The sequence below is a fragment of the Oryctolagus cuniculus genome, chromosome 10 (genome assembly GCF_964237555.1).
Source record: "Oryctolagus cuniculus chromosome 10, mOryCun1.1, whole genome shotgun sequence".
NCBI lineage: Eukaryota > Metazoa > Chordata > Mammalia > Lagomorpha > Leporidae > Oryctolagus > Oryctolagus cuniculus.
The window spans coordinates 111324124-111342559 of NC_091441.1; the positions used below are offsets into that span (position 1 = coordinate 111324124).

General features: G+C 47.9%; 1 protein-coding gene and 1 long non-coding RNA gene across 5 annotated transcripts in view; one reads left to right on the forward strand and one right to left on the reverse strand.

Annotated features, from left to right (window-relative positions):
- Nucleotides 1-18436, forward strand: part of RAB7A (RAB7A, member RAS oncogene family) — a 72913-nt gene that overhangs the window by 45004 nt on the left and 9473 nt on the right. The window contains exons 2-3 of one of the 2 annotated variants that reach the window (XM_008260198.4): nucleotides 9397-9457; nucleotides 10793-10919. In XM_008260198.4, the coding sequence (XP_008258420.1) occupies nucleotides 9405-9457; nucleotides 10793-10919 (180 nt within the window). In that variant the 5' untranslated portion in view covers nucleotides 9397-9404. 2 annotated transcript variants of the gene reach the window in all.
- LOC103349171 (uncharacterized) overlaps nucleotides 1-18436 on the reverse strand; it is a 75444-nt gene that overhangs the window by 23600 nt on the left and 33408 nt on the right. Inside the window, exon 4 of one of the 3 annotated variants that reach the window (XR_007921682.2) lies at nucleotides 251-314. This is a non-coding gene — a long non-coding RNA (uncharacterized lncRNA). Of the gene's footprint in view, nucleotides 1-250; nucleotides 315-2123; nucleotides 6218-6726; nucleotides 17507-18436 lie in introns of those variants that run through there. The other 2 variants (XR_007921680.2, XR_007921678.2) reach the window with 2 other exon arrangements.

The following is an 18436-nucleotide window of genomic DNA, read 5'->3' on the forward strand; positions in this document are numbered from 1 at the left end:
CCAGCTCTGGTAAATTTGATCATAGTGCCCTGTCCTCTAACACTAGGAGTCATGGGGTAATCTGGCAGCCACATCTGTTTCTGAAGATACAGCTGTGTTCAGTTACATCTTAACATCCACATTAATTAAAGGAAAGCTCATTCGTGCTAGGATTTTATGACTTAAATCTACATGTCTGTGCTAAATTGAGAATGTCAGCATTCACCAGAAACAAAAGGCAATCCCAAAGATAACAGATGGCCAGACCTACCTTCTAAAGGTTTGCTGTCTGTAGGCCAGATGACATCATGACACAGGGCAGGATAAATACAGTGCTGCAAGAGAGAGAATAACACCTACAGAAATAGGGAACATTTTCTTTTTTAAGATTTGTTTGTTTATTTGAAAGGCAGAGTTACAGAGAGGCAGAGAGAGAGATCCTCCATCCACTGGTTCACTCCCCAAATGGTCTCAATGGCTGGAGCTGGGTCAATCCAAAGCCAGGAGCTTCTTCTGTGTGTCCCACACGCGGGCCCTGGTAGTGAACATTTTCAAAAGAAAGACCAGACAGCTATAGGTGTAATGCCTAAGGAAAACATTTAGCATATCAAAAATAACTGGTCAGGAAGTTTTACTTGTTATTGGTCACTTAACAAACTCCAGAGAAGTTCCCAGAAGGCATGGTAAAGATGCTAAGGGACTAACATGGGAAAGCGCAAGTCTGCAAAGGGTCAGCTCCAGAGAGCAGCTGGATGTCAGCCCTGGCCATGGCCAAGAACAGATGGGAGATTCGCATTCATTATCTCTCTTTCTCCCTCTCGCGCATGCATCTGACTTTCAAATAAGTAAAATCACATACAAGTTATGCATTTTTTAAAAAGATTTATTTATTTATTTGAAAGTCAGAGTTACACAGAGGAGAGGCAGAGAGAGTCAGAAAGGTCTTCCATCCCATGGTTCACTCCCCAGTTGGTCGCAGTGGCTGGAGCTGTGCTGATCCGAAGCCAGGAGTCAGGAGCTTCTTCTGGGTCTCCCACCCGGGTGCAGGGGCCCAAGGACTTGGGCCATCTGCTGCTGCTTTCCCAGGCCATAGCAGAGAGCTGGATCGGAAGTGGAGCAGCCAGGTCTCGAACCGGCACCCATATGGGATGCTGGCACTTCAGGCCAGGGTGTTAACCTGCTGCATCACAGCGCTGGCCCCATTAAGCATTATTAATGTACTGTGTATTTCAAGTCCTATAAATTTCAGCATCTCAAAGAATTATTTTTTATAACCTCATAGAATCACTTGGGTAGAAATGGAACTCTGTTAGAGGACCACGATTCACTAATAGAGTTCCCTTCAGGGGCCAGCGTTGTGGCATAGCAGGTAAAGCCACTGCCTGCAGTGCGGGCATCCCATATGGGCACCAGTTCGAGTCCCAGCTGCTCCACTTCAGTTGCGCTCTCTGCTAATGGCCTGGGAAAGCAGTGGAAGATGGCCCAAGTGCTATGGTCCCTGCACCCATGTGGGAGACCTGGAAGAAGCTCCTGGCGTCAGATCGGCACAGCTCTGGCCATTGCTATCATCTGGGGAGTGAACCAGCGGGTGGAAGACCTCTCTTCCTCTCTCTCTCCCTCTCCCTCCCTCCCTTCTCTGCCTCTCTGTAGCTCTGCCTGTCAAATAAATAAATCTTTAAAAAAAAAAAAAAAAAAGTAGCTGCTTCTAAGATCAGTCTGAGAGAGAATGGAGAGAAAAGATCAATCTGGATTCCCGCCTAAGATGGAAATAGGAAGGTCAGAGCAAGAGCAGATCTTTAAACAAATGACAGCACCTAGCCAGTTCAGTTCCAAGCTACCTGTGCTTGTCAGAACCATAACATGATCTTTTATTTACACCTTTTTAGAAGGTATTTGCTAGATTTTTCTAACCAGTTATTTTATTAATACATAGATGGCATTTAAATTTGTTACCATAGAAATCTGTAATACGTACGGAAGGAGTGGGAACAGAGTTACACTCCCAGACACCATTGCTCAGCCTCAGCTGTCAGTGGTGCCAGTCCTTCTGTGTCTTTTCTGCCTCTCAGCCTTTGAATTATTTTGAAGCACAGAGTGCCTCTTTGGTCGTGGCAGTAAACCCAATGTATTGGCTGAGATGTAGGTTTGTTTTTTGAGTTTTCTTTTTAAAGATTTATTTATTTATTTGAAAGCCAGAGTTACAGGCAGAGGCAGAGAGAGAGAGAGAGAGAGAGGGAGGGAGGGAGAGAGGGAGGGGTCTTCCATCCACTGGTTCACTCCCCAAATGGCTGCAACACATGGAGTTTGCCCCCATCCAAAGCCAGGAGCTAGGAGTTTCCTCCAGGTCTCCCATATGGGTGCAGGGCCCATGCACTTGGGTCATCTTCTGCTTTCCCATCCCACAGCAAGAGACCTGGATGAGAAGTGGAGCAACCGGGACTCAGACTGGCACCACAAGGGTTGTGGGCACCGCCAGCTACGCCACAGTGCGGCCCTCTGAGATGCAAGCTTTTGTAAGGACTTCTAGGCTCCAGCTTCACGTTTGTATGTTTGTCTGTTGTTTCATCTGTTGAATGGGGATTTTTAGCGTCTACCTTACAGGCTTTGTTGTGAGAATTAAATTATTGCCTCAGTAAAGTCTTGAGTGTCTGGCCCAGAGCATGTTCAGTAAGTTCAGTAATGGTCATTGTTTTGAGGGCTGTACTGTTCCACAGTAGAGGCCCTCATTTGATTCTTCATTGGCAAGTCTCTGTGCACAGCAGACCCTTCTGTTCAGCTGGAAGACCAGGGCAGTAGCGTTTTGTGATCTGGAACGCATTCTGGTCGCTTCCCCATGAGCTTGGCCAGAACCTCATGAGCAGCTGTTGCCTGCCTCCCTCCCTCTGCGCTGTGACCTCTGTCTGTTTTGAGGGCAGAATGACTGACTTCTGTGGTCAGGTACACAGCCTGTAGTCTTGGAAGAAAACAGGATGGAGAGATATTTATCAATAACTGGCTAACGTCTACAGTGGTCCTTTTGAATTTACTTAAATCCTGCCCAAATCGGTGTTCCCATGATGCTTTCTTTAAACTGCTCATGGATTTCAAAAAAATTTTTTCACAAAAATAAGCATCTATGATTTTGATTTTTGTTCTGTTCAGAAGACTGAGATGGAGAGAAATCTCCCTTCTGCGGTTCACTCCTCAAATGCCCACAACAGCCAGGACAGGACCAGGTCAAAGACAGGAGCCTGAACTCAATCCAGGTCTCCCACGTGGGTGCAGTGACCAAGTTCTTGAAGCAGCATTTGCTGCCGCCTGGGGTGCACGTCACCAGGAAACGGGATCAGAAGCTGAGGAGCTGGGACTGAACCCAGGCACTGCGGCGTAGGATGCAGGTGTCACATGTGGTGTCCCAGCTGCCACACCAGCCACCCCACCCAAGTTACCTTTTAATTTCATTTTCCAAACTTTATGAAGTACCCATGTATGCATAGGCTTATTTCATAATTGAAGACACCTGTACTCTTAAAAAATATATTTTATTTATTTGAAAGACAGTTACAGAGTTTAGTAGAGACAGAGAGAGGTCTTCCTTCCACTGGTTTACTCCCCAATTGGCCATAATGGCTGGAGCTGCGCTGATCTGAAGCCAGTAGCCTACTCTGGGTCTCCTACATGGGTGCAGGGCCCCAAGGACTTGAGCCATCCCCCACTGCTATCCCAGGCCATAGCAGAGAGCTAGATAGAAAGTGGAGCAGCCAGGTCTTGAACTGACACCTATATAGGATGCTGGCGCTTCAGGCCAGGGCGTTAACCCACTGCACCACAGCGCCGGCTCCAACACCTGTACTCTAAACAAGGGAAGGACTGAGAATATCCATATGCTTATTTAATGTAGAAAAATAGGGTGGAAAGTTAATATACAGTCTAACCTGAACCATTTGAGGGAAAATCGAAAGACATATACCCTGATACTAATACTGACTGCTGCCAGTAGATAGGATTATCAGCAGCTTTTTGTCTTCTTTTTGTACCTTTTTGAATTTTCTGGACCCTGGGAAGGGTCCAGGGAAAAAGGAAGAGTCAACTTTCTGGGTAGGGCCCAACTGTTCTAGATGGGCAGCTTGGAAACATCAAGCAGGGGATTGGTGTTGAGCCACCCACCCCTGACACCAGCATCCCATATGGGTGCCGGTTCCAGTCCCAGCTGCTCCAGTTCAGATCCTGCTCCCCGATGCTCCTAGGAAAACAACAGAGGATGGCCCAGGTCTTTGGGCCCCTGCCACCACTGTGGGAGACCCAGGTGAAGTTCCAGGCTCTTGGGTTGGCCTGGCCCAGCCGTGACTGTTGCAGCCGTTTGGGGCAGAGTCAGAGGATGGAAGATGGATCCATCTCTCTCTCCGTCTTGCTTTCCCCATTACTCTGCATTTCAAATAAATAAATGTTTTCAAAAAGTTACTGAGTTATGGAATATTAACTGATTTAATGGTTTCAGCCTTGTGAGCTTTGAATACTTGTTCATATAATCTGCCATCATTGTAGCTTTGTATCAGATACAACGTATAAACGGAAACGGTGGTATAGACAGGAGTGGTTTCCAAACCTGAGGTGTGTTCCTCTGCGAATTAGTCTTTGTGGTAGGAGCTGGTGTTGCAGAACGGTGTGGTGACTAAGTGATAATTCCAGTTCTGCCACTTGTGCTCTGTGAGCCTGGATGTGATAAATTCCTGTTTCAGTATTGTCCTCTGCATTTACGTTGTTGGCTTGATGGCTTCACAGACACTGTGCTTTCAGACCAAGTGCAGCAGCAGCATAGTCTTCACCTCCACTGAGCAGGCATCGGGTATTTTATTATTATTATTATTATTATTATTATTATTCATTTCACTTGAAAGGCAGTTACAGACAGAGAAATCCTCCATCTGCCAGTGAACTCCCCAAACAGCAGCAGTGGCTGGAGCTGAGCCAATCCGAAGCCAGGAGCTAGGAACTTCCTCTGGGTCTCTGACTTTCAAATAAATAAATAAATCTTTAAAAAACAAATTCCTCGTGGGGAGCCTGAGGAGCTGCAGAAGGGATAGTGGCTACCTGTGGAAGCGGGGCTCCGCGTCACGTGTGAGGCCATCAGTCTCCCTGTGCCTGAGCCCTTGGCTCTGTGGTCTTGTGCAAGAGCTGGCACTGCTACCCTGCCTGCCGTCTGTGACCCTCTGCCAGTGCTTATCAGCAGGGTGCTGCAGTGACAGTCTTAGGAGTCGCAGTCTGGGAAGATCTCCCCACTTCATCCCCCAGATACTGCTGTATCCCAAGGAAATAAGTCCATAGTTAGTGTTTTCTGTATGTTTTCAAAAATATTTATTTATTTATTTGAGAGGCGGAGAGAGCTCCCATCACTGCTTCACCAAATGCCTGCCGTGCCCTGATTTGGGACCTGAAGCTGAGAGCCAGGAACTCAATCCAGATCTGTGTGGGTTTCAGGAACCCAGTCACCTGAGCCATCACTGTAGCCTCCCAGGGTCTGCGTTAACAAACTGGAGTCAGGAGCAGAGAGGTTTCTACCTGGCTCTCTGGTGTAGAACACAGTTATCTTAACCAGCCTCTTAACTGCTAGGCCAAATGTTTCCCTATTTAAAAAAAATAAAAAAAAGATGATTTCTTTATATTTATTTGAAGAACAGAGTGACAGAGGGGGAGAGACAGAATGGTTTTGCATCCACTGTTTTACTCCACAAATACATCTTAGGCTGGACCAGGCCAAAGCCAGGCGCCTGAACTCCATCTAAGTCTCCCACATTGGTGGCAGGGCCCAAGCAGTTGAGCCATCCTCCACTGCTTCCCAGGTGCATTAACAGGTAGATGAATTGGAAGAAATTTTTTTCTATTTATTATAGACAGTTTTTCTGTATTTTTGATACACTGAAGAACAAGAATGGCTGTTTGAATGCTTAATTCACTCAAAGGAACATTAGACTTTAAGATTATAATGGAAAACAAGCGCTAGAAACAAAGATGAATGATAATGTAGGAAGAACAAAATGCCAAACTGTATGCTTAGGATGTGCGCCTGTTGTAGTGCTGATTTAGGTGGCTTCAGGGCTTCGTCCTTCGGTGGTTTCTGGGCTTACTGTGACAGGGACTAAAAATGAAGGAAGCGACTCTGGGTTGTCGTACTCTGCATCCCATGTAAGGTGGCCACATGGGCACTTCCTGGAGGCCTCCGTGGGGCAGAAACACACGGCACAGAAAAGCAACATGAAACCTGTTGTGTGGAAACATGGATGCAAAAGTGTATTTCTGTTCATTTTTTAAAATAGTATTAACTAACATTGGTTTAGTCATGAAAAGCTTATTAACAAATCATGTTATCCAAATCCTTTTTCCCAATCTCAAAATTACTGACTTTAATATATTTTCGTTACAAATGTCTTTGCAGGGCTGGCACTTTGGCATAGTGGGTAAAGACACTGCCAGTGCGCTGGCATCTGACATAGGTACTAGTTCGAGACCTGGCTGCTCCACCTCCCATCCAGCTTCCTGCTAATGTGCCTGAGAAAGCTGTGGAGGATGGCCCAAGGCTTGGGTCCTTGCACCCAAGGGAAGACCCAGAAGAAGCTCCTGGCTTCAGCCTGGCCCAACCCTGGCTATTGGCAGCCATTTGGGAAGTGAACCAGTAGATGGAAGATTTATCTTGTGTTTTGCTTTCTCTAATTCTGCCTTTCAAATACATAAATAAATCTTAAAAAAAAAAAAAAAAAAACTTAGCAAACCTTTTTCTTCCTTTTTTTTTTTTTTTTTTTGAAGATTTATTTATTTGAAAGAGTTACAGAGATATCTTCCATATGTTGGTTCACTCCTCAAATGACCACATTGCCTGGGGCAGGACCAGGCCAAAGCTGGGAGCCAGGAGCTTCTTCCAGGTCTCCCATGTGGGTACTGTGGCCCAAGCACTTGGCCCATCCTCTGTTTCTTTCCCAGACTCATTAGCAGGGAGCTGGATGGGAAGTGGAGCAGTAGGAACTTGAACCAGTGTCCATATGAGATGCCAGCATCACAGGCAGCAGCTTACCCCGTACAGCACAATGCCAGCCTCCTCAACACTTCTGCGTCCCTTCTTTGGGTTTGAAACTTGCCCCAGCTGTCATAATGTGATTTCTGGCTTGAAATGTAATACTAGACCTTAGCTGAGACTGAACGTTTGGTCAGTCATGGTAGTCCCTGAGAAGGAAGGTAGGGCCCAGTGCTCTCTGCATATAATGGATAGTTTGGGGAATTAACCCCATTGATGAATAAGACAAACTAACAAAACAGAAGACTGAAGGAAGCCAGCTATTGGAACTCCAGTGCTCCCCCACTGCCCTGTAACCAGCACTAGCTAGTAGGAGCTTTCTAGACAACTGCTGTTGTACTGGGATGCGGAGTCCTCATAGACCCGGCATGGGCAGGGGGCCTTGCCCCCGAGGGGTGGGTGGTGGGGCCGAGCCCCATGCCCACACCCACTGTCCTTGCAGCTGTGGAAGATGGGCACTTTCGGGAGCATGGGGTTCTCCATCTTGTCGCGCCCTGTGGCATGGTAGTCAAGACAAATGTTTCCTTTTAGTTGTGGTCTTGCGTGCAGTTGAACAAGGAGAGTTGGAAGGAGGGTGTGGCTTAATTACCTCGTCCTTGACCATCCTCTGCTTCTCTCATTCCCTTTTGGACTCTGTTCAGTTATTTATTCATTTCTGTATTTGGCTCCCATTGAAACAGTAGCTAGCGGTCAATGTGGACTAACCACTTAGTGTATTCTAGTCATTGACTTGAGCGTGTTGCTCATTCAGTCTCCACCACATCATTAGGACGGAAACAGTCTTACGTCTCTATTCCTCCCCAGCAAAAAAATCGCCTAAGGTAGTTGGCAAAGCCAGAATACAAATCCCAGCAGTCTGGGTTCAGCATCAGTGTGCTGTAGACACCATCAGTCTAATGTTGAAGAAGCTGGGTGGTCAGTGCTGAGAGGAGCAAGCAGTGCTTCTGACACCTGCTCCTTCCCTAAAGGTCGCTGGGTCAGCTGAGAGGTAGTTAAGACAGAGGGCCCTCGGCCGGCGCCGCGGCTCACTAGGCTAATCCTCCACCTTGCGGTGCCGGCACACCGGGTTCTAGTCCCGGTCGGGGTGCCGGATTCTGTCCCGGTTGCCCCTCTTCCAGGCCAGCTCTCTGCTGTGCCCAGGGAGTGCAGTGGAGGATGGCCCAAGTGCTTGGGCCCTGCACCCCATGGGAGACCAGGATAAGTACCTGGCTCCTGCCATCGGAGCAGCGCGATGCGCCGCGCGCAGTGCGCCAGCCGCAGCGGCCACTGGAGGGTGAACCAACGGGAAAGGAAGACCTTTCTCTCTGTCTTTCTCTCTCACTGTCCACTCTGCCTGTCCAAAAAAAAAAAAAAAAAAAAGAGGGCCTTGACAAGTGCTTGGAGCATGGTGTGGCAAGTGCTGTAAGAGGACTGAGCCCAGATAGGTATCACCATATTGCCTGATCAGAGGCAGTGAAGCCTGCCCGAAAGGTCTTCCGGAAAAAAGGTGGTCCCTGGAGCTGCAGAGTGGAGCAGTACTCACACGCCATCACAAAAGCTGACAGTAATTCTCTGCTTGACACCAAGTGTACAATGCGGGACCAAACTGTCTTTGGGGTGGGTGTTAAGTCACTGTGGGTTCAAGTGCCTGCCTGAAGTCTTGGCCCCTCTGCTTCCAATTCTGCTTCCTGCTAATTCACCTGGGAAGGTGGTGGTGGCCCAAACACCTGTCTGTGTAGTGAACCAGGGGTGGAGGGTCTCTTGCTCTACATCTCTCTCCCCTTCCTTGCCTCTCCCACCCCCTCCCCACCATCCCCATCATTTAAAAAACAAACAAAACAAACCTGTCTTCATGGAGATTATTGGAAAAGAGAAGGTAGACAGATGACAAATACAGTACATAAAAATGATTGCTCTGAAGAAAAATAAAGCAAGGTAATGGGATGGAGAGCAGAGGTGAGGGTGGAAGTGTTCTCAGCATTCCCACAGGGACTTGAGTGAAGCAAGGAACAGGCTGTTGAGTCCGTTTGGAGCATTAATCCAAATGCTGATCCAGTAGCTTCAGCCTTGACCTCTCCTAACTGGGCTGTGCTTTCCTGGCCCTCTAGCTGCTGGGAAAGAGGCGAGCAAGGCCTACACCTGTGCTGTCCGCGCCAAAGCAGGGGCTTCCTTTTTTTTTTTTTTTTTTTGACAGAGTTAGAGAGAAAGGTCTTCCTTGCGTTGGTTCACCCCCTAAATGGCTACCACGGCTGGAACTACACCCATCCGAAGCCAGGAGCCAGGTGCTTCCTCCTGGTCTCCCATGCGGGTGCAGGGCCCAAGCACTTGGGCCATAGGAGGGGCTTCTTGTTACTGTCGTCATACTCACGGTGCTTTCTCCTTTCCTCACTTAGTTTGAAAGATGACCTCTCGGAAGAAAGTGTTGCTGAAGGTGATCATCTTGGGAGATTCTGGGTAAGTGTTTCTCCTGGATTGGAACTAAGACTGACTTGGAGCTCAGCCCTCTGTGCTACCACACGGGGTGTCAGGCCCTGTGAATCGGGGCATCTTCTGTAACCCCCGTTCTCTGATTTCATCATGATTTGGGGGAGGATGACTGCTTGAGCTCTACAAAGAGCATCGTTTTCATGGAACTCCCAAGTCGGCAGGCAGGGAGTCCTGCTTCCATAGATTTGGCATCTTGCTTTGCATCTGTGGTTTTGTGCCCACTGTGCCTCCTTTTGGTGTGTTTGGCTCAGATCTGTGTGTGAAAGCCTGAGCCCCTGGTTCTAGGTGTGCTGCTCACCAGGTAACTAACGGCAGTGTCTGGGAGCTTTGCAGAATTGGCATCTGCAGTGACCTCTGATGCCTTGTCTCACTGAAGACGCCCGTATTAAAGCAACAACAGGAGATGCAGGTGTGTGGGCCTCTATTTCAAAGCTTCCTGCCACTCCTTTAAAAAGCTGGTGACGTTCCTGGTGTGGCTGGCTTAGTTAAATCACCAAGGAACCTTTTATAAGCTACCGCTTGCCATGTCAGAGGCCAGTAAGGTAGGGCCAAGGTGCATGGTCACTCCCCTGTCCCCGCCTGCTGTCTCCATGGAGAGGTGTTCCTAGGCTTGCCTTACCCATACTTGTCTAAAACGAATCACCAGACCTTGTTCCATTACAGATTCCACCTCCCCGCCTCTGGCAGTCCTGGCTGAGGCGGTGTGGGCTGGTTAGCATTGCTCCCGGCTGTGCGAGGATGGCGTCCTGTAACAGTGTGTTCTTGCTGAAAAACATCATTGGAAGAACATACTTCAGGTGGACTCTGGCTTGGTGGTTTGCTGGCTCTTCCTCTGCTTCAGACCTGAAGCTGTAAAGCAGCAAGTTGGCTGCGCAGCGTGTGTCTGCTCGGAGCCAGTTGCTTCCGCCTTGTATTACTTCATCCAACTGAATAACAACCGCTAAATGGAGAAACACCCAGGACTGCAGTGATATTTTTGGAAGAGTGAAATGATCTTATTACTGAAGCTCCTTTTAGAAGCGAGGGCTGGCATTCTCCTGGAAGGAGAGAAATAATACTAGGTTTTGCCATCTGAGTTGCCTCTACCAAAACTGACAAAAGGTTGTTTAGCATCAGACCGCATCTGGACCCATGTTTTATCCCAGGAGAAGGTCTCGATGGGTGATTCCCGCCGGCCTTTGCTTTGAGGGCTGTTTGTTCTCCTTCAACACAGGCAGATTCCTTTTACCAAAACTGCAAATGTCAAAGTTGGCTTCATTCTCTTTCATTTGAATTTATACCGTGGTTTTTCTCAAATTTCAGAGTTGGTAAGACATCACTCATGAACCAGTACGTGAACAAGAAATTCAGTAACCAGTACAAAGCCACAATAGGAGCAGACTTTCTGACCAAGGAGGTGATGGTGGATGACAGGCTAGTTACGATGCAGGTAAGCACTTTCTAACTGAGGCAACCAGGCTTTGCCAGTTTATTTAGTTTACATCCTTTTTTCATGCCTAGCAATTTTCCTTTCTTGGTCTTCAAATCCCACTATTGTATTCATGGATAATTGGTAAGAGGGAGGATTGTGAGATAAAAGACAAGATACTGGGGCCAGCATTGTGCCGTAACTGGTAAAGCCACTGTCTCTTAACACTAGCATCCCTTGTGGACGCCAGTTCAAGTCCTAGCTGTTCCCTTTCCCTGCTAATGCACTTGGGAAAGCAGCCGAAGATGGCCCAAGTGTTTGGGTTTCTTGCACCCACATGGGAAACTTGGAAGAAACTCTTGGCTTCAGTCTGGCCAAGCGCTAGCCATTGCAGCCATTTGAGTGAACCAGCATATGGAAGATCTGCACCCCCCTCCCCTTCACTGTGCCTTTCAAATAAAATAAAGCTTTAAAAAAATACAAGACACCCAATTAAATTTCAGTTTCAGATAAACAGGGAATACTTTTTTAGTATAAGTGTGTCGCAAATATTGCATGATAATACATTCCAAAAGTATTTCATGGTTTTTGTGAAATTGAATTTTTTAAGGATTTATTTATTTGAAAGGCATAGTTAGAGGAAGACTCAAAGAGAGAGAGCTTCCAGGGCTGGGCCAGACCAGAGCCAGGAGCTTCTTCCAGGTCTCCATGTGGGTGCAGGGGCCCAAGCACCTGGGCATCTCCACTGCCCTCCCAGGCCATCACCAGGGAGTTGGTTCCCAAGTGGAGCACCTAGAACATGAACCACGCCGTGCACATGGGACGCCAGCATCGCAGGGGCTCTTACCTCTCCAAAATTCAGATTTAAGTGAACTCCCTGGGTTGTTGTTGTTGCTCTTTAAGGTTTTGGTTTTTGCTAAGTTTGGCCACCTGCAGGTCCTTGTTTTGTGTCTAGAATTTATAACTTGTCCCTTTTTTAATGTACTTGTCCAGTGTTTTAAGTCAAAAAATCTTTGCATCCTTTCTGTGTTCTTATAGGACTCATGAAAGTTGTTGCCTTATTTTTCTAATTTTAATCTAGCCTGTCTGACCCCACAAGGTGTGTTCCTCAGAAGCTTGGCTGGTTTTTTCGTGTATCAGCCTAATGCCGCAAGGGTTGCCCTTGAATCTTTCTGAACAAATCCCTTTGTATGGCTTTTCAACTAAGTACGTAGGTAGGTAGGCAGGCAGACAGATGAATAGATTTGAAAAGCAGAGTGATGGGGGAGAGAACAGCTGACTCACACCCCAGGTGCCCACAATGTCTGGGCTGGGCCATGGCGTTGCCCACGAAGGTGGCAGGGACCCAAGCACTTGGGGCATCATCCATTGCTTTCCCAGGCGCATTGGCAGGGAACTAGATTAGAAGTGCAGTAGTCAGGACTCAGACTTGAAACCTGCAGTCTGATACGGGATGCCAGTGTCCCAAGCTGAGGCTTAACCCACCCCTGTATGACTTTCTGAAAGCCTTCACTCCGGTTATAAACTATTCACTTCTGAGTGGTTTTCCCCTCTTCTGTTAAGGTATTTTATTTTTAAATACGCTTAATATCCTTTGGAAAAGAATCCCAAGATTGCCCCTGTGCTGTATTTTCATCCTGAATGCCTGTGTGGCCATGCTGTCAGCTGGTTCAGTCTTTGAGTTACACATCCAGTCTTGGCGAGGGCCGAGCAGGGACGTTTGACACAGAAGTCAGGACACTGCTTGGGAGCACCCGAGTTCACGACCCAGCTCTCTGTGATTTCAGCTTCCTGGTAATGCCGCTCCTGGGAGGCTGCAGGTGATGTCTCAGGTCCTGGGATCCCTGCTGTCTACATGAGACCCAGATTGTTCTGGGCTCCTGACTGTGGCCTGTCCTAGCTCCAGCTGTAGTAGGCATTTGAGGAACAAACCAAAAGATGGAGGATCTCTTTGTGTGTACATGCATGCGTTTGTCTCGCTCTATCTTTAAAATAAGACTAAGTTAATTAATTTAAAATTTCAGCCACTTACTCCACGTTTGTTTAACCTGCCTGTGAGGTTCAGAATGATTTTCCCAGTTGTGTGATCATAGTGACTTCAAGTCCGCCAGTGTAATGATGCGTCATCATCACAGTTAGAAACTGACCGTGACTTTGGAGTGTGGCCTCATGAGAACCTGGCGTTTGCCTCTTTTTCCATCACTTTTGATGCTCTTGAGAGTTGATCCAGGACATTCACGTGTACCATTATGGCCACAGAAAAACGGCAGGAAGAGCTACTGCTCACCGTTTCCTGCCTGCGCCCTTGCTTCCAGCAAAGCCCTGCTGTCACGTCTCCTTCCATTGAGATGTCCCCCAACTTTAGCTCAGAGGTTGCATTTTGATTTTAAGATTTATTTATTTATTTGAAAGAGTTACACAGAGAAGGAGAGGCACAGAGAGAGGAGGGAGGGTCCTCCAACCGCTGGCTCACTCCTCGGTTGGCTGCAACAGCTGGAGCTGCGCTGATTTGAGGCCAGGAGCCAGGAACTTCTTCCTGGTCTCCCACAGGGGTGCAGGGGCCCAAGGACTTGATCCATCTTCTACTGCTTTCCCAGGCCATAGCAGAGAACTGGATTGGAAGTGGAGCAGCCAGGACTCAAAGCGGCGCCCATATGTGACGCTGGCACAGCAGGCGGCAGCTTTATCCCTACGCCACAGCACCAGCCCCCAGAGCTTGCATTTTGAAATTTTTCCATGACAGTTTTTCCCCACTTCAATCACACGTACACTGAAAGAGCTTAAAAATATAACTAAAACTTGGGGCCGGCGCTGAGGAACAGCGGGTTAAAGCCCTGGCCTGAAGTGCCGGCATCCCATATGGGCGCCGGTTCTAGTCCCAGCTGCTTCTCTTCCGATCCAGCTTTCTGCTATAGCCTGGGAGGGCAGTGGAGGATGGCCCAAGTCCTTGGGCCCCTGCACCCACTTGGGAGATCCTGAGGAGGCTCCTGGCTCCTGATCAGTGCAGCTCCTGCTGTTGTAGCCATCTGGGGAGTGAACCGGTGGATGGAAGACCTCTCTCTGCCTCTCCTCTCTCTGTAAGTCTGCCTTTCAAATAAATAAAATATTTGGAAGGAAAAAAATATAACTAAAACTTAAGGCAACTTGCAGAAAGCAGGCATTGTGGCACAGGGGCTTAAGCTGGGACGGCCACATTCCATATCGGAGTTTCGTTTGAGTCCTGGCTACTCTACTCCCAATCTAGCTCCTGCTAATGTGCCTGGGAGGCAGCAGAGGATGGCCCAGCCTGAGTTCCTGACGCCCATGTGGGAGACCCTGACACCTGGCTTCCGCCTGGCCTAGCCCTATTTGTGTGGATATTTGCTGAGTGAACCAACAGGTGGAAGACATATCTGTGTCTCTCCCTCTCTCTTTGAAATATAAACAAATAAATGTAAGTGAATAAATAAGGATAAATAATTAAATAAGCCAGCCAGTTGGTTGGTCCAGCTTGAGAGAAAAGGAGTTTGCAGCTTACAAGAACAAAGGGGACTGGAGGGAATGGGAAGTTCGGAGGCTCCTGCCATGGTGCACTGGAGTTTGTAGACAGAAGGGAATTTTACCAGTTACGTAGGGGCAGGGTATGTACACAGGGTAGAGGCACTGGCATTGGGAAGCTCCTTGCACACACATGTACGTGCGTGCACACACACAGTCTAGGACTTGGGAAGGAAATGAAAGCAGGCTAAGGAAGTGGTGGAACTGTGACTGAAGTGTGGACTGGGATTTTTTTGCTTCATGGCTGGAAAATCTCAGTCCTGCGATCCACATGTGTGGATTCTAAGTTTCTACTCCATGTGGCACAGAATCTTTGTCTTAAACAATCTAACAGGAGGGGTTAGCGTGGTGGTGTGGCTGGTCAAGCTGCCACCTGTGACACTGGCATCCTGTATGGGCACTGGTTCGGGTCCCAGCTGTTCTGCTTCTGATCAGGCTCCCTGCTAATGGCCTGTGAAAAGCAACGGAAGATGACTCAAGTGTTTGGGCCCCTGCCACTCATATGGGAGACCCACAAGAAACTCCTGGCTTTGACCTGGCCCAGCCCTGGCCATTTTGGCCATCTGGGGAGTGAAACAACAGAAGATCTGTCCTCTACCTCTCATTTTGTAACTCTTTCAGATAAATAGATCTTTAAAAATAAGTAATCTGACACGAACCCCTGTCACTCCTGGCAGAAACAAAGATAACATGCAGGCAACCATGGGGACACTTAGAAGCACATGAGGAAATGATGGACCACAAGTAATGTTTGCAATGATTAGAAACATTTCAGAAAGGAACAGAAACCACGATGGAAAGGGACACTAAAGAAAATGAGGATATGGAAAAGTAGATCTTGAAGAAGTGAAAAAAATCACATAGAAATAAACTAAATGAACAGCTAAGCTGCAGATTAAACAGCTCAAGAAAGTGGTCAACTTTAAGAATTGAGCAGATTTACTAAACAAAACATAAAACTGCATAAGAGCAAAAGATAAAATCCTGAAAGCAACTATAGAGAAAAGCCAGATGACCTGAAAAGGAACAGCAGTTAGACTGACACAGTCTTCCGTAGCAACAGAAGGGCATACGGCGACGTTGGGAAAGGACGTAACCTAGAGAGCTCAAAGCTGTCCCCAGTTAACAGTCTGCCAGACTGAACCCTGGCTTAGTAGCCATGCAGGCTAGGGGGTCAGAGGTCAGGGCCCAACCCCTGCTGGGTCAGGGTCATTATGGTCAGTCCCCACATGCCCAGGACACTGGGACCCTTGACTGCTTCACTCCTGAAGAGACCGTGGCTGGAGCCCCAGGGGGTGTAAGTGACGTCTGGAAAGTGGACGAACTGGGTCTTGGGCTTTCCCCCGCTGGTTTCCAAGACTGGATGTACGTGAAAGCCACTGTCTGGACAAAGGCTTTGTCACTGTACTTCTTGAGGAATTTTCAAAAGCTTTTAGCAGCAGGTGCTCAAAATGAGAAAACAAGGCATCGTGACAAGGAGTTTTCCTACTTTTTCTGAGTATTTTGTTTATGTGTAAGGAAGTCAGGAGGCTGTTTGAGTGACACATGTGTGCAGACTAGCGCCTGTAATTATACTGTAAGCGTCACAGTTTGCTGGGAGCTTAGATCTTACGTCGAGTGTTTTTATCACACAAATAACAAGCAAAAGGGAAGGAAGGAACTTCCTGATGCGCAGGTTTGTGTCATGGATTGTAGGGATTTCAGAGGGATGTGATTCTAACTTAACAAGTGTATAGATCATGTGTGAACAATGTTCTGTCAATTCGCCTCAAGAAAATAAGACAGCCTTAAATCTGCCGAGGAAACAAGCTACAGCGATCTGGGGAGGAAAGGCATAGGCAGAAACCTGCAACCCGGGGAATTAAGATCTCTACAAAATAGTTTTTATTTGAAAGACTCAAACTGGCACTCATGGGATGCTGGCTAAGGTAAAAACAAGATTCATTGAGTAGGAGAGACCTACTTTTAATCCCTCTCAGAGGGAAGAGAGAGATTAAAGATGAGATTTGTCAAGACGTTTCCAGAACTGCTGTGGCACCAATCCACAGTTTCAGGAAGCCCAGATTCTAAAGAGGGATAAATAGAAGTCTATATGATGATAATGAAACATTTAAATAGGTTCTGAGGAGAGGCAGCCAGTGGAGAAAGCCGAATTTGAAAGAACAGCCTTGACTACAGCCACCTTTCAGTGATCCAGGCAGCACAGGTTCCAAAAGCAGCAGGCAGCGTAGCAGTCCCTACTGCACTGACCCTCCACAGGCCTGGGGGTGCCCGAGTGCCACAGGGTGAACCTCGAGGGCTGCGGGGGGAGTGCGCTCTGGCGTATGTACGTACCTGTTTTATAATTGTGACTGTGATACTAAGAGGACAGAACTCCCTGGCTGAATCTTCCTCAGCGTCATGGGTGATGTTCCAGGATCCCTTCAGATACTAAAATCTGCTGCTTACATAGAATGGAATAGTATTTACATATGGTCTGTGCACATCCTACTGTATCTCTTAAAACTATTTGAGAGCCAGATCTACCTCTCTTGGTTCACTCCCCTATCCACGTGAGCCATCAGCTGCTGCCTCCCAAGCTGGGCTCAGGATTTGAACCCAGGGACCCCATAGGAAATGTGGGTGTCCCAAACAATGTCTTAAGTGCTGTCTCCCCTGCCCAGGCTTCTCCCATATATTTTATTTGTTTCTCTGAGAATCTGAAAGAGCGGTTGTCCGCTAGTCTATTCTCCAGTAGCCAGGGCTGGGCCAGGCCAAAGCCAGCAGACAAAAACTCAGTCCAGGAGCCAGTGCTGGTGCTGTGGCGTAGCTGCCTGAAGGGCCAATATCCCGTGTGGGCGCCAGTTCAAGTCCCAGCTGCTCCACTCCTATCCAGCTGCTTGCTAATGCTCCTGCGAAAGCAGCAGAGAATGGCCATGTCCTTGGGCCTCTGCACCCACATGGGAGACCTGGAGGAGGATCCTGGTTCCTGGCCTTGGATCAGCACAGCTCCGGCCATTGCAGCCATCTGGGAGTGAACCAGCAGATGGAAGATTGTCCGTCTGTCTCTGTCTCTCTCTCTCTCTGCCACTCTGAAATATAAAAAAAGAAGAAAAAAATCTTAAAAAAACTCAGTCTAGCTCTCCCACTGTGAGTGCCAGGGACCCAACGTGAGGCATCCATGCTGCCTCCGAGGATCCGCATACAGGAAGCTGGGACCAGAAGCCACAAGCAGGAGGGGAACCCAAGCACTCGAGTGTGGGATGTGGTCTTGTAAACCAGCATCCTCTGTACTTTCTCTCATACACTTTATTTTTTTAAAAGAAAATTTTAATATTTATTTACTTGAAAAGTGGAGTTACAGAAAGGTAAAGGGAGAGAAAGAGAAAACAATCTTGTATCCACTGGTTCACTCCCTAGATGGCCACACAGCTAGGGCTGAGCTAGGCCAAAACCAGGAGCATCTTCCTGGTCTCCCCTGTGGGCACAGAGACCCAAGTACTTGGGCCATCTTCGGTTGCTTGCCCAGGCACGTTAGCAGGGAGCTGGAATAGAAGTAGAGCGGCCGGGAGTTGACCCAGTGCCCGTGTGCGATGCTGGTGTTGCCGGCGGGAGCTTTACCCACTTAGCCACAGTACCAGCCCCTAAAATGTTTGCGAGAAAGACGACTCTGTTCCATTTGCTAGATCACTCCCCAGTGGTATAGAAACAGCTGAGCTGGGCCAGGCTGAAGCCAGGAGCCTGGAACTCAGTTGAACTTTTCACATAGGTGGGCATGAACTCAAGGCAGCAGGGAGCTGGGTGGGAAGTGGAGTACCTGGGACTCAAACTGACGCTCATATGGGAGGCTGGCATTGGAAACGGCAGTTTATTTTATTAAAAATTTTATTTATTTATTTATTTGTATGAGTTAGAGGGAGAAAGACGTTTTACATCCACTGGTTTGCTTCCCAAATGGTTAGAACAGCTGTGGCTGGGCCAAGCCAAAAACCAGGAGCCAGGAGCTGCTGCTTCTAGGTCTT